The sequence below is a fragment of the Stylophora pistillata genome, chromosome 7, assembly GCF_964205215.1.
Source record: "Stylophora pistillata chromosome 7, jaStyPist1.2, whole genome shotgun sequence".
In the NCBI taxonomy this organism is placed as follows: domain Eukaryota; kingdom Metazoa; phylum Cnidaria; class Anthozoa; order Scleractinia; family Pocilloporidae; genus Stylophora; species Stylophora pistillata.
In genome coordinates, this window is record NC_142525.1 from 2,470,792 (window position 1) to 2,485,000 (window position 14,209).

Genomic DNA, 14,209 nt, shown 5'->3' on the forward strand with positions numbered 1-14,209 from the left:
TAGACTTGACGGTTTGTAATTGAAATGGAACTTCTATCACAGGTGTGTGTAATTAAAAGAAGTCAGGAATCTGTAAGAACATCTCGTAGATTCCTAGAGATTTTTACTTCTTTGAACGCAGACTCAAAACAGTATAGAATCGGCCCTCGCAAACGGCTCTTAGCGGTTTTTTAAGTCTAAAACTAAGTGCATCCCTGGTGTGTCATTTTGACATGGAAATCAAACCCATAAATTAAATAAAAAAAACATTGAGGAAAAATTAGAGTTGAATCAAACTTCACTCGTGACTTGAAGTTGATTTGGACTCGAATTTCAAATATGGTGTCGGGGAGAGAGGTTACCAGAACTTTCGAGAACTAATTTTCAAATATGGTGTCGGGGAGAGAGGTTACCAGAACTTTCGAGAACTAATTTCTTACATTTTTATGTCAGGTTTTAAAAGTCTTATCACTTTTTCCAATCCCCCTCCCTCCCTCCCTGACCCCCCCCCCACCGAAGAATCCATAATTATTAACCACTAATGGATGAAGGAGGTAAGTTTCCAGAGAAAGTATGATGCTGCATCACTAAAGGTATTGCAAGATAATTTGGTTTTATCGCCAGAGTTGATAATGTTACGGCCACCCGGTAAAGATTCTCTAAAATGACGCTTCGAGCGTCAGTCCTTCGTCAGAGCCAACAGCGAAAGGTTAAAGCTCAAATAGTCAGCTTTAGGGAATCTTTTCCGTGGCCACTTTACATTATGAACTCAGGAGATGAAAAGGAATCAAATTATCCGTTCAGCTGCAAAACTTTCCCGTATCTTCGCAGTGCATCCAGTCGATTAAGACAGATCCGCTTTCAGTTTTGCTTTGTTGTGTTTTGCCTCTTGAAAAGATCATGGCCATATTTTATCTAGTTTAGCCTCAATAGGGTAGCACCTGAAGTGTTCTTTTTTGGAGCAAGTTTGGAGTGGCAGTTAGGTTGAAGCGACCACGGCGGTGAAATAAAGGTGCTCCCCTCTCCAAGGTAAATGAAATAACCTTTCATGCATCTATTAAAAAAAATTGCGTGGGCCAGAATTCTACTAGTAATGTAAACAACCGTTTGCAAGTAGATTAGTAATATTGACCGTCGCTGCTTCGCAACAAATTGCCTTTTTTGAACGCTCATTATAATTCAAAATTGCTATTGGAAATAGAGAGTTCATTTCATCCACTTTGTCAATAGAAATTGAACATTATCCCTTCGCTGTCCATCTGATATGTCGTTCTTAGCATAGATAACCACGTCAATGCTCTTTTCGGAGCTCACCCAAAGAAGTCCACATATCTCTATCTCAGTTGCAAAACTGCTTAATTCATGATGTTCATCTATTCTTCTAAATTGAAAAGGAAATGTGACATTTCAAGCTATATTGGTTAAAAAAACGACTCGTTTGTCGCAATAAGCAATGGTACTTAAGCAAATATAATAGCGTGAAAAGATCTGTCTAAAACACCTGAGTACGCTAAATGACTACTTAGCTGTCATTCGCGGCATCCGAAGTAGACAACTGTCAAATTCAATAAAAGAGATCTCTTTTAACTAAAAACTTTCTGAGATAGCCAGTCAATTTGTGTCAACTTATCTGTCGGGTTTTTTATTTAATTTCTGAATCATTGAAGCTGGAAACTAAACAAGTGATTTCTTTTTTCAACACGATCTAAGGTAGTATGGAGAAGTGGATCCATTTTGGAGACAAAAAAGCAGGAAAAGGGATCCATGTCTGATCAGGATTTATCGACAAAGAAGTATTCCAATGGTTCAAGCATCCGAAATGTGCGGTGAAAACCTTGACTACTCATCCAATTTATTGCCAGTTTGTATTTTAAATGCGATTTTAGGCGCAGTGACAATTTTCGGTAACTCAATGATACTCTTGGCAATTTTCAAGACTCCTGGCCTACGAACAAACTCCAACTTTTTCATTGCATCGCTTGCCGTTGCTGATTTTTCTGTCGGTTTAGTTATGAGCCCGTTGTACGCTGTTAAAGCTGGGATGGCTGTAGATGAAAACTCACACCCTCTAACCATTGCAGCAGCAGTCGTGACTTTACAAACATTGACGGCCACGACATACAGCTTGTGTTGTGTAAGCATCGATCGATATCTCGCCATAGTTGCAGTATTCCGATATGAAAGCTATGTGACAACCGAAAGATGTTTGCGCTTCATAGGTTTGGTTTGGGTTTGTTCGTTCATTGTACCTTTGCCACGACTGTTTATTACAGAATTTCATGCTCTTCCGGTATTGTGGCTCGTTTCTTACATTGTGGTGTTTATCATACCGTTGTCAGGGATCTCATTTTGTTATTTTCATATCTACAAGACAGCTAAAGCGCAAGTGCGAAGAATTGCTTCCGAACACATCGTAGACAGAGGAGAGGCGGTCAAAATTCGTAAAAACCGTAAGGCCACCTGGACAGCGGCTCTAGTCATTGGAGCATGCTTTGTGTTGTGGTTTCCATCCTGTGTTTTGTCTTTTGTTCAAGCTTTAACGTCAGACGAATGTTTAAAACTTCGAATTGACTCTAGTACATGGTTCTGGGTTGATACTCTCGCTTTCGCCAGTTCCGCGTTGAATCCGTGGATTTACTTTCTAAGATCGAGGGAGTTTAAGCAGGCCTTAAGGAGAATTTTAGTTCAGAGTGGGTTGTACTGCGTGATATGCAAATGTAGTGGTACAAGAGATGGCGTCAATACGGTCACTGATGAAGAAACTCGAACAAGAGCTGAGGAAGGTTGAGATAAAATGAATCTTGTGGGTTTCGGTTTCACGACCCATCCCGTTTCTCTGTTACACCCTCGTGAAAAAACGAATTAAGTGTTTTCTTTGTTTTCTTTCTAACAAATGTTCAATATTCATTCTCTTTTGCATATTTATGAATACCATGCCAATATCATTAAAAAATTTTCCAAGAATAAATCTCAATAGGAAGTTATGTTGTTGTTTTGAAATCTTTTGTTATTAGCCGTAGCCTAAGGATGTAAATATATATGTTTAAGTATGTATATTTTCTTAACACAAGATTATCCTAAGTGAAACGTTTTTATTAGATTTGTATATTTTTATTATTAAGATTTTCAAACTATTTTAACTATGAATTTTGTTTCTTGTATATTATACACGTAATTCAGTCTTCGGACTGCGGGGTGTTTCTTTTTAATAAACGATTTATCTATCCAATAACTCCAACCCTTGAAAATATACCAACAGCTGTTTTCAACTTTAATAGGTGTGCTAAAAGTATCTTTTCACTAGTCCTTATTTTCTCAAATTGGACTATTGCGAGAGGTAATGCTTTCTAAAAATAAACTCACACGTCTTCTCAACGGAAGAAGCTTTTCTTGCTTTAGTGAAAAAGGTTTTCAATTTGAAAAGAAAAGAAAAGAAGATTTTTAATATAATCAGAGATGGATAATTAGTTTATTTTGGCCAAAAATGCACGTCACCAGTCGAGGGGGATCACTGCCGCAGCGAACTACGTCTCGGTTCTCTGCCGACACAATGAATACGCAGAAGCTGACAATAACGACAAACCCAAAATAGAAGCCAAGAAAGCCAAGAAAATCGCATGTACTGTGGCGATGGTTGTTCTAGTGGTTGCTTTTTAGTCTGTGCCAGTGAGTATTGTCAGCATTCTGCAGATTGGTACCAATGACCTCTGCCGTCGGGGACGTTATAACAGAGCGTGGATTGGTACCAATGACCTCTGCAGTCGGGGACGTTATAACAGAGCGTGGATTGGTACCAATGACCTCTGCATTCGGGGACGTTATAACAGAGCGTGGATTGGTACCAATCACCTCTGCCGTCGGAGACGTTATAACAGAGCGTGGATTGGTACCAATAACCTCTGCCGTCGGAGACGTTATAACAGAGCGTGGATTGGTACCAATAACCTCTGCCGTCGGAGACGTAACAGAGCGTGGATTGGTACCAATAACCTCTGCAGTCGGGGACGTTATAACAGAGCGTGGATTGGTACCAATGACCTCTGCAGTCGGGGACGTTATAACAGAGCGTGGATTGGTACCAATGACCTCTGCCGTCGGGGACGTTATAACAGAGCGTGGATTTGGTGTGCATCTTTGTTTCTTATAAGCCCTGCAGTGGATCTGTGGATCTAGGCAATGAAACTTGGTGATTTTAGGGTTTCCTTTAAACGAACGTTTCACTTGAACTTTCGAGTGTGAAGGATGCATTCATAGGGAATGAATTTCTTGTCGTTTAAGTGAAGAAACGGCTGTCTCCGCAAAAAAATTTAAAAAAGAATGATTAAAATAAAGAAAGGTGTACTCGCAAACGAGATTTCGTGTCCTCGTTTTTATTTAAAAAATTTCCATTTTCTTAACAAACGATCAATTTTAAAACGGAAACTCCAACCCTTAAAAAGGGGTGATTTCTGAAAATGAAACTGCGATTCATACAGATTTTCTTCAAGAGGTTTCCCAGCTGGCTACAAATTTGATCCTGAATCGCATCATTAAATAAAATCTCGCATTCTGATTGGTTAACGAAGCGAGGTTTTTAGCGTGGAATTGCAAGTTGAAAACGAGGCTAAGTGATATTGTTTCGCATCTATGTATACATAACAACCATAAATGATGCTGTTTTCTTTTTTGTAATCAATTTATACAATTATGCGATTCAAGGAAAATTCATCACTTGACTTGTGAATTCCACATTAAAATTACACTTGAAAACCACTATCGCACACATCGCTTCGCGATCCGTGCGATATCGGTTTTCGCGTGCAATTTAATGCGGAATTCTCTCGTCAAGTAATGATTTTTCCTATAAAATCACATCGGTTTCAGTAGACTATTGGCCTCAGGTGGCCTATGTTTTGAAATGTAAATGGAGTGTTTGTGGTTCAAGTGCATGTGACATATATGTGACATACACTTTGGCCTCAGGTGGCCTATGTTTTGAAATGTAAATGGAGTGTTTGTGGTTGAAGTGCATGTGACATACATGTACACTCCCCTTTTTAATCCCCTTTTTGAGTTTGTAGCCGATAATTCATCCTTTCATACCTTCTACTGTATCCTTAGTCCTTTGTTTGGAGCCTTAATGATGAACTGATCTGATGCATATGTTTGGGATTTATATAGATTTTGAAGATAACAGTGTAAGTTTTCTTTGACGTATCCTAGATAGAAGCAAAGTAATTTTTTTCCTCTGATTTTACCGGCCAACACCCAGTCAAAATGCCTTTTCCTTTCACCAAACGCATATTAATTATTGATGAACATGCCGTCAAGAATGAGGAACTCGGATATTTTTAGATTGCTTGATAATTAACATCGTTCATTGTTCACTTCATCAGCAGAGTGTTCAGGCAATCAAGAGAAGGTTAATGGAAAGCTTTGTAAAGCATCGAGGGACAGTTCTTTGGATTTTTATCATTAATTTACGACAATATATTGTCAACCAAAGCGACCAACGGAAAATAATATAACAATTTTCAGCTGAAATTCCAGCTCAATCAATATTGTCCCGATTTGATCTTATTAGTTGACACAGTATTCCTACCTATGTATTCCGTACAGAACTGCGTATATTAGACTATTTTAAGTTTTTTTTTCAAACATTTGTTGGGTAGTGTCTTAGTCATCTTCAGCTATATCATAATCCGAAAGATTTCCGACTTCTAAAATCATAAAGTGTAAATACAAGTTACTATTTTTTCCTTAATCAATAAAAAGCGACTCCCACAACAACGAGATTATAATTTAGTGTCTATACGGCCCACAGGGTTTTTATTGTTTTGGTATCTCTTTAACCGGTAAAAAATTATTTTAAAAAAAATTGATTCTGACCCCTCTTAACCCTAAAATCGAGCTTTAAAGTTTCCGCTTCGGCCACGCCCAATGAAGTTGACCGCGTAAGGGAAGATTGGTGATGAGTGACGTCACTCCAGGAGCGTCTCGAGCTTCGTGTTGTTACTTTGCTTGACAAACGCAGTACTTTTACAACACATCTATCGGGCATATTTATGTCGCCGAAAACTCTTTACCTTACTGAAAAACCAGTGAAATGAACCACTGGCGGGATTTGGCGCGTTCCTGATTTGACGTCACGACCCATTCTGAACCCAATCTCTTTTTTGCCCCGACTCACGGTCACCTTCAATGGACGTGGCCAAAGCGGGAAGTTTAAAGCTCAATTTCAGGGCGAAGACTCGTCAGAATCCAGTTTTTATTTAAGAATACGTTTTTACATGTTAAATACATACCAAAATTATAAAAACCCTGTTGGCCGTATAGACACTAAGGAAACGGCTTGAAATTGAAGCACGCAAATTCACCTCTAAAAAAAATATCCTGATTAAAAGATAAACAGTTCTTATTCATTTGCGTTGAAAATACGAAGAAACAACATGAACTTGTATCGAGCTATATATCTTCCTCTATAGCCGATATGCACACAATATTTTGAAACTGAAGGTTGTAGCGGCCCTCAATTTAGGAAGAGTAATGTGCGCAACTTCATCACATTCTTAAAGGAGGATTATCCATTTTAGTTTCAGTCTCGCTTGTAACTATTATGCATTAAAACTATCTTCTGGTCGTTTCGACTACAGTAAACCAGGAAGCAGTAAAACTCATTTATTCCTCCTGATCATCTGCCTGATTAGGCACAGGTTGGTAGGATGAAATTGGATCTCCACTATTTTTTTGTCTTCCTGACCATTGCAAACCAAGAAACAGCAGTAAAATCAGGGCAAGGAAAAACGCAAACACCCTGTATGCAGCACGCATTCCTATTGAGCTCACCAGCAAACCACCTAGGATGGTGCCCCCTCCAATTCCAACGCCAACAAAGAGTCCGTTTAGGATCCCTGAGGGAATAAAATTGTATCTCGTAAATTTATTCTGAATAAAAGCCGACGAAGGAGTAAAATGAGCCGCTCTCTCTGCCAGCCCGGTCACCTTTCGTTGATTTATACTTTAGAAGTTGCATTTTTGCAGGGGCACTATGGTAGAGGCGAGTTAGAATTTTGAGGGTCGATTTATTACAAGGGAGGAAAACCGGATGAAAACTCTTGGGGTAGGGACAAAAACAAACAACTCCTTTCAGACACACAAAAGCCAATCGAAACGAGAAGAAAAACAGAATTAATCAACAAGAATTAAGGGTAAACATACGCGAGCGACTTTACGAGTTGGAAAACGCGACTAACAAGGAACGTTTTAGCTTTTGTGTCTCAGGAGTTTTAGTCTTATCGAAGATTATGAACTGCGATCCTGAAGAGCTTTCGACTCTTAATATGAATTTGTCGATCTTTGAGATCATAGTTACCTTGAGCAGCGGCTCCAATTGCGAGAGGAGAGGCGATGGATCCAATATAAGCCACACAAGCAGTCCAGAACACAGCAAACACTCCTCCAATGGCAACGTAGTACACAATTGCGACCCATGGGCTTTGAGCAAAGGAAAAGCAGATAAACAAGATTATGTACGAAGCAACTCCTCCGGCAATTGTCATGAAATAACCAAAACGTTCCAGCATGTAGTTTGCGAGGAAGAAGCACAGTGCGCTGAAGACGAAGTGCAAGGATGCAGCTAAACCAACTTCGAAGGAAGTCGCTTTGAGGTCGTCAAGGAACCACGAATTGAAATCCGCCTGAAATCCATCGCTTATTCCAAGGGCAATCGCGGCCAACCAAAATGAGAATTTTTCACGAGAATCAAATAAATCTTTTATCACCGTTAAGGATAACTCCTTTTGTCCTTCGGAATAGACGATTTCCACCAAGACGAGGAAAATCATTGTAAGGACCATGAAAGCGACGAAAAAGTAGAAGGCGATAGAGTAACGTTTTTGTATTTCGCCACAGTACTCGTAGGTGTAGTGATTTATTACAAGGCCAACGATTAAATTACTTACCACCATTCCTACTGAACCCCATGTTCGCAGGCGGCCGTAGGATTTTCTCTCGTCGCCGAGGTAGTCCACGGTACAGCCGTCCAAAAGCGGGTGAAGGATTGAGCCGAATATCTCCCCAACGACCACGATAACGAGGAGTATGTAAAACAAGTTCCACAGCTCTGCTTTGTTTACTTGTATTATGTAACTAACAGCTGGTGTTAGTGTACCTGTTTGCGTTAAGTCGGTGGGCAAAGTGTTATTTAAGTCGATGGAATTTTCTCGAGAATCCACCGAAATGTCTCTCTCGACGAGATGGGATGTGCCTCCAGCGATTGCAACACAATCTCGGTGACTCGAAGGAACGGCCAAAATTAACATATTCTTGACTAGCCAAGCCGTAGCTCCGATAAGGAGAATGGCTCTCCGTCGTTTGTATTTGTCGGCAAGGACTCCCCAAAATGGTGCCCCTATGGCTTGACAAAGAGGGCGCACACCGATAAGAATTCCTGTTTGAGCAGCAGACAAACCCAATTGCTTGAAATACAACGGAAGGAAAGTCATTAGACAACCAAAAGCGCCATACGAAGCGAAGAACACAACTTTGTAATAAAATATCTCAAGCGTGCATCCAAACATCTTAAAACGTTCGCGAAAGCTGGATTTTCCTTTTGTTTCCTCGGAGCCTTTTCTTTCTTGAGGATCCTCTTCCATTATGGCCACGTGGGTATTCAATTTGTCTTCTCTCCGTAATGCTGTTGCTTAATACTTTCAACCACAGTCAGCGAATGGTGTAAATAAAACAATATTATGTAAACGATTTATAAATGAAAATGCAAATTCACGATCAAACTTGTTGATTTACATCCTTTGAACAGCTTAAATGATCTCATTCGAAAAGGGACCGGTGAATTGCGTCGATTGTACTGCGTTGCTCATAATAGTTACTTTCGAACTGTCATCATAAAATGAAATAAAAAAAATTTGTGAATTGGACTTGGTACTTCAAGGTGAAGAACGAAATAAAAGAGGTTTACATCGTTCCAAACGATTTATTTATTCATTCATTCATAATTAAAATTCGCCCTATTTTTTAAAATAAGACTTAGGCTTACTCTTTTAAAAGAAATTTATGTTTGTATCTAATTGGTTAAACGGAATTTACAGGACGCACAACTAATGAAACCAAGTTTATCGAGCCATCAATAGCTCGCACATGCAAGATTGTTTCGGTCAGGCGCTACTCCTAGGTTCTTAGCTGAGATGGGGGCTGTGGTAATAAACATGTATCCGTTCTTAAAAACTTAACACAATGGGTATTTCATTGGCAATGAAAGATACTACGTGACTACCGATTAAATTCACGTACCTTCAGTGCCGCAAATGTTGTGCATAAGCCATAAGACGTAGATTAACTTTGTTATTATCAGTCCATTTTTGTTTAGCAGTGAAATTGAAACAATAGCGCATGTGTAGGTGAAAATGTTTTGCGTTGTTTTAAAAGCTTTCTAATGTGGTCGAGGGTTGAGTTTATGAGCTTAGTTTTTTCTCAAAATCTGCTAAGTTTTTTTTACGGTTTTTTCAATTTTCGCTCATTCTGACCTCAATATACTTGATACCAGCTCTTTCTCATTCCTCCGATTTATACGCTTCAAGAGCAAGTCCTTGGCTTAGCATCAACTGCTCACTGTATCTAACCATTTTATGAATTTCAAAGCCATACCAACGAGTAATGATGCAGTCACTCCATTTCAGATCCAGCTTTAACGTGATGAAAAACTATTCTGGGTACGAATTTTGCCGTGAATTGGAAGCGCTCCTATCTAAACCCTTTATGTTACTGCCGGACTTACATACATACATAATCTCGTGCGTGGGAAATTAACGTCTTCTACCCCTAACCCTACGGGACCCTAAGGTTTATTCGTCCTTATCCGAGAAGACTAGAATCTCTATCCATTTCTTGATATTACAGAAAGGCAGCAAATTATGAATTTGTCTCCATCCGACAGACCGAGTTTGAGGTCACTGTTAGTCGTCCGCCGATAAGTTGCGTTAACTGCTATAGCCATCTCAACGGTCAACGGAGTTCCTTCTGTCAACATACCCTCAGCCAACAAAGCAACTTTGAAAAGGGCTGCATTCCATAAACTTCCTGCTTTGAATGTTATCTGGTCAGCAGTTGCGGAATGGAAGCTGTTGCTATTAATAAAAGAAGCATGGGCCTGAAGCCATAAAGGTGTCATGTTCAAATGCAGGCTCTGAAGTGCTAGCTGTTTGCAACAAATTGGATTAACCAGAATTACTTAACAGTATATTTCACTTCTAAGCCGTGAAACTTGGCATAAAATTCATGAAGATCACATTTTAAAGGACACAATCTGATCCAATCAAACCTTGTTAGGATGGATGTCACTGTACGCATACTCCTTGCTGGAAATGTAATCCCATGGGTGTGTGTTTCTACTGGCGTCGTTTAATTCACTGAGTAAGTACTTAAACTGGAAGTTGATGTTTTTACATTGCGGAACACTGTAACACTGCTGCACACAGTCACCCAGGCCACTAGTGCTAACGCTTGAAGTTACATATCCTCTGAGATACTTTCCTTTCACAGACCTCAGAGGTTCGCTGCATTTAAGTAACTTGCTTACATCAACAAACAGGATTAGAAACCACAGGACACCTACAATTGCAGTACTTCACCAATGTACCTGAAAAAACGACAGACCGGAATAATTGTTTCATTAAACTAACTGCACTGATTTGCCGTTCATCTTCAGTTTGAATAATTAACAACTATTTACGGAAGCGGAGATGGCCAGTGATAGATATTTACCAAACCGCCAAGCGGCGAGGTAAACATCCGCCGCTGGCCACCGACACTACAGTGAATAGTTGTTTTAATAAATACCGAAAAAAGTGAGTTGAAGTAGCAAAAAAAGATGACTTTCACTCATTTCTACCTGCGACAATTACAATATCTTCGGTCGTAAATCACGCTCGAGTTGCTCGTACGTGAAAAGTAAAGAATATTCGGAGTTCTGCTTGGCAATCAGAGCGCGCCTTCAACACTCTCCGCTGTTTTAGCATATACTTGGCAATCAGAGCGCGCCTTCAACACTCTCCGCTGTTTTAGTATATACTATCATTGACAACGCAATCCGCAGGTGGAGTTTATAAGTGTTTTCTACAAATATATGTCCTGATGGCCTTATCATTCAATGAACTCAAACTTCCTCGTCAATGATTGATATCTTATCAGTTGTGAATTTCCTGTGATGTTTAGACATGTAAATTTGTTATTGTCAATACATTATACACTTAGGCACCGATAACTTTTTACCGCCTTGGGGAAAGGGGGCTGGGGGATTTTGGTTATATCATATAAAACCTGATCCCTCTATAAGGCTCGGTAACGTTCTTACCCTCCCCTCCCCTCCCCCCTCATTTGTATTCAATTTACTATGGTCCTCCCCTTCATAATAGGGACCTTAAGAAACCACGACGGCGACCGCAACGAGGACGGCAACGAGGACGGCAACGAGGACGTGGAAAAACAAGAGATCTAATTGGCAGAACAATAGCTCAGCACGTGCATTTTGAAACTTTGTACATTTCTTAGCCGTCCTATGCAAAACAACAACTTGAAAAAGTCAAAATTTGCGTTGTCTGCGAACCAAAACCGCGACGGCAAATTATTTTAATTTCCATTTGGAACTCAACGGCTACTTTATACCGCATGGTGAAGTTGAGCTGTGGCGCTGTATGAGACAATAAGCTCCTGTAGCCATTTTTGAAATTCTAACTAAGAGTAGAAATTAATTTTTTAATCGAAGTCTTCGTTGGAGTCGCCGTCGTGGTTTCTTTAGGTCCCTAATCTGTTTGCGACGGCTGATGTCCCTCCGTACGCGTTTTCCCCTGTAAACCTTTTTCCCCCCTTGTGGCAAAATAAGGTAAAACTTTTTCGAACATTTATCATTTGGAAGAGAAGCAGTTCCAGACTGTGTACCCTTGCTGACGAAAACTTTCCATTTTCATGGTGAAATCTCACTTATCACACAATAAAAGAAAGAAAAAAATATTGGAATTTTTATCACGCTTGGTAGTAATGTACTGCACAAGCTGGTTTGCAATTCCACATATATTACAGTTCGTAAAAGTATTTAACGACACTAAAAAATTACTCTAGAACGAAGGTCCTATGAAGTACATCATGATTTTATATATTTGTTCTTCATTTCTATTCTTATCATTCATAAATTGAAATTCTAAAGGAGCTCTATTACCTTTAGTTACTTGATAATAATAATAATAATAATAATACTTTATTTACCCACGTATCACCTAAGAGCTAATAGTTAGATTAAGCACCGCGAAAACGGCGAACGCTGAACGTCGGCTAACCGTTTGTCGTTTGCCGTTCCGTTCGCGATGTTCGTCTGTTTAAGCTTCCCGACGACACGGTAGAACAAATGGTCTCGGTCGCCATTCACTGCGACTAGAAATAATGGACACAAAGAAGTAATGTATTTTCCGCTTGAATTTAAACTCTATTAGCTTTACAAGCAGTTCATATAGAAGTAAGATGATAAACGAGGCTTAGCTATGAAAGCAAGTTATCAAAATGTAGAAATAGTCGGTAAAAATGGGCTGCAAATACTCACGTTTTCGCGTTCCCTACAAACGGGATAAATTGCCTCCTCGTGTAGAAACAGCGGCCGGCAAACGGCAAACGCGGGAAATGTCAGGTCACGTGACCGTCTCTGTCGTTCGCGGGGAAAAAAAAAGGTGGTGCTTAATCTCTCTAATAGCTCGTTTAAAACGTGAACGCGAAACTAATTATAAATAATGAACTAATAAGAACTAATATTAAATGATAAAAATTTGAAAAGCTATATCTTATCTAATTTATATGTGCTATATAATTATTAAGCGAAAGTGCGTTAAAAATCGAGTTAAAGCCTCGCCATAAACGAATGCAACGCGCGCCTTAAAGCGGCAAGTACAAACACTCTATGACTCCAGTAGGCAAACCATTCCAAAGCTTACTAGCTAAATATGACCATGACGTATGCATGTATTCTAAGTTGAACGATGGCAGCATAAGGCGTGTGCCAGACCCCCTTAGGTTGTAATTGACATTTAAAACGTTAAAAAACTTACTAAGATATTCCGGTCCCTGTCCTCTTAAACATTTATATAAATTAACTAATGACTGGATTTGCCTCCGTGTCTCTAAGTTTTGTAATTTAGCAAAATTAAGGAGAAAATCATAAAGCACTGAACTTGAATACCCTAGGATAGTCCTTAGGATGTAGTAATTAGTGTCCTCTAACTTATTTTTGAGCCCATTACTTATTCCTAGCAGGAGTGGGCTGCAATACTCTAAGTGGGGTAGCACATATGCTTTGTAAAGGCGAATCATAACATCTTGTGGTATAAACTTACGCAGCTTACGCATGGCAGCTGCCTCAGTACATGCCTTCTTAAGTTGTACTTGTATATAGGGCTTAAATGTTATTCTTTCATCTAAAATGACACCAAGAATCTTCAGACTATCAGTCAGCTCTACATTATTATCTTGTAGATTAATATTATATCTATAATTGACTGGGCCAATGGCCATCGCTTCGGTCTTTGTTGCATTGATTTGCAAATAGTTATCTGAGATAATAATGTAATGTAAAACAACAGGAGATGTATCTGAGGCATAAGCAATAGTGTCATTGGCATATGATCGCAATGAGGTGCCTTCAATAAAATAATTTAGATCATTCATGTATATGTTAAACAACACAGGACCTAAAAAGCTCCCCCGAGGGACCCCTGAGGGACCCCTGAGGGACCCCTGAGGGACCCCTGAGGGACCCCCGTTCTAACAGCTCTCCACTGAGAATAAGTATTGCTAAGTTCAACACGTTGTTTTCTCTCGCACAAATATGCAGTCATGAGTTGTAATGCCTTTGGGAAAATGTCGTAGCTCTGTACACTTGTAATGAGCGTTGACTTGTAATTCAGCCCTTCTTTCCTTTCCTGTTTTTGAATCGGATTAGATGTTAAATAAGTTGAGATTAATACGGTAACAACTTTGATGCTCCGTTTTTTTTGTTTTGCGCAGGAGTTGGTTCTCATGCGGACGCGGAATTTGAGCTTCACTTTTGTTCATATGTCTGTGACTCGTACCCCGGGTCGGGTAATACTGGCTGCAATTTAGAGAAAATATGGCTTGAACGAGAATTTCTCCTTCCTTTGGAAGCATTAAAGTCAGCACAAGTAGCGCAAACGTCAACTAAAACGCAGAGGTTCAG

At 39.6% G+C, this 14,209-nt stretch overlaps 2 protein-coding genes across 2 annotated transcripts; one reads left to right on the plus strand and one right to left on the minus strand.

The window, feature by feature from the left end:
• Positions 1 to 515: 515 nt before the first annotated feature.
• On the plus strand, positions 516 to 3,158 carry LOC111329796 (histamine H2 receptor-like). Its single transcript, XM_088728604.1, has 2 exons — positions 516 to 1,008; positions 1,690 to 3,158. The coding sequence occupies exon 2, from the start codon at positions 1,781 to 1,783 to the stop codon at positions 2,765 to 2,767; it is 987 nt and encodes a 328-aa protein (XP_088584730.1). The 5' UTR covers positions 516 to 1,008; positions 1,690 to 1,780; the 3' UTR covers positions 2,768 to 3,158.
• Positions 3,159 to 4,333: 1,175 nt separating this feature from the next.
• Positions 4,334 to 8,796, minus strand: LOC111329765 (major facilitator superfamily domain-containing protein 6). Its single transcript, XM_022934537.2, has 2 exons — positions 7,331 to 8,796; positions 4,334 to 6,869 (listed from the first exon to the last, which is right to left on the minus strand). The coding sequence occupies exons 1-2, from the start codon at positions 8,610 to 8,612 to the stop codon at positions 6,637 to 6,639; spliced, it is 1,515 nt and encodes a 504-aa protein (XP_022790272.2). The 5' UTR covers positions 8,613 to 8,796; the 3' UTR covers positions 4,334 to 6,636.
• Between the last annotated feature and the right edge of the window lie 5,413 nt (positions 8,797 to 14,209).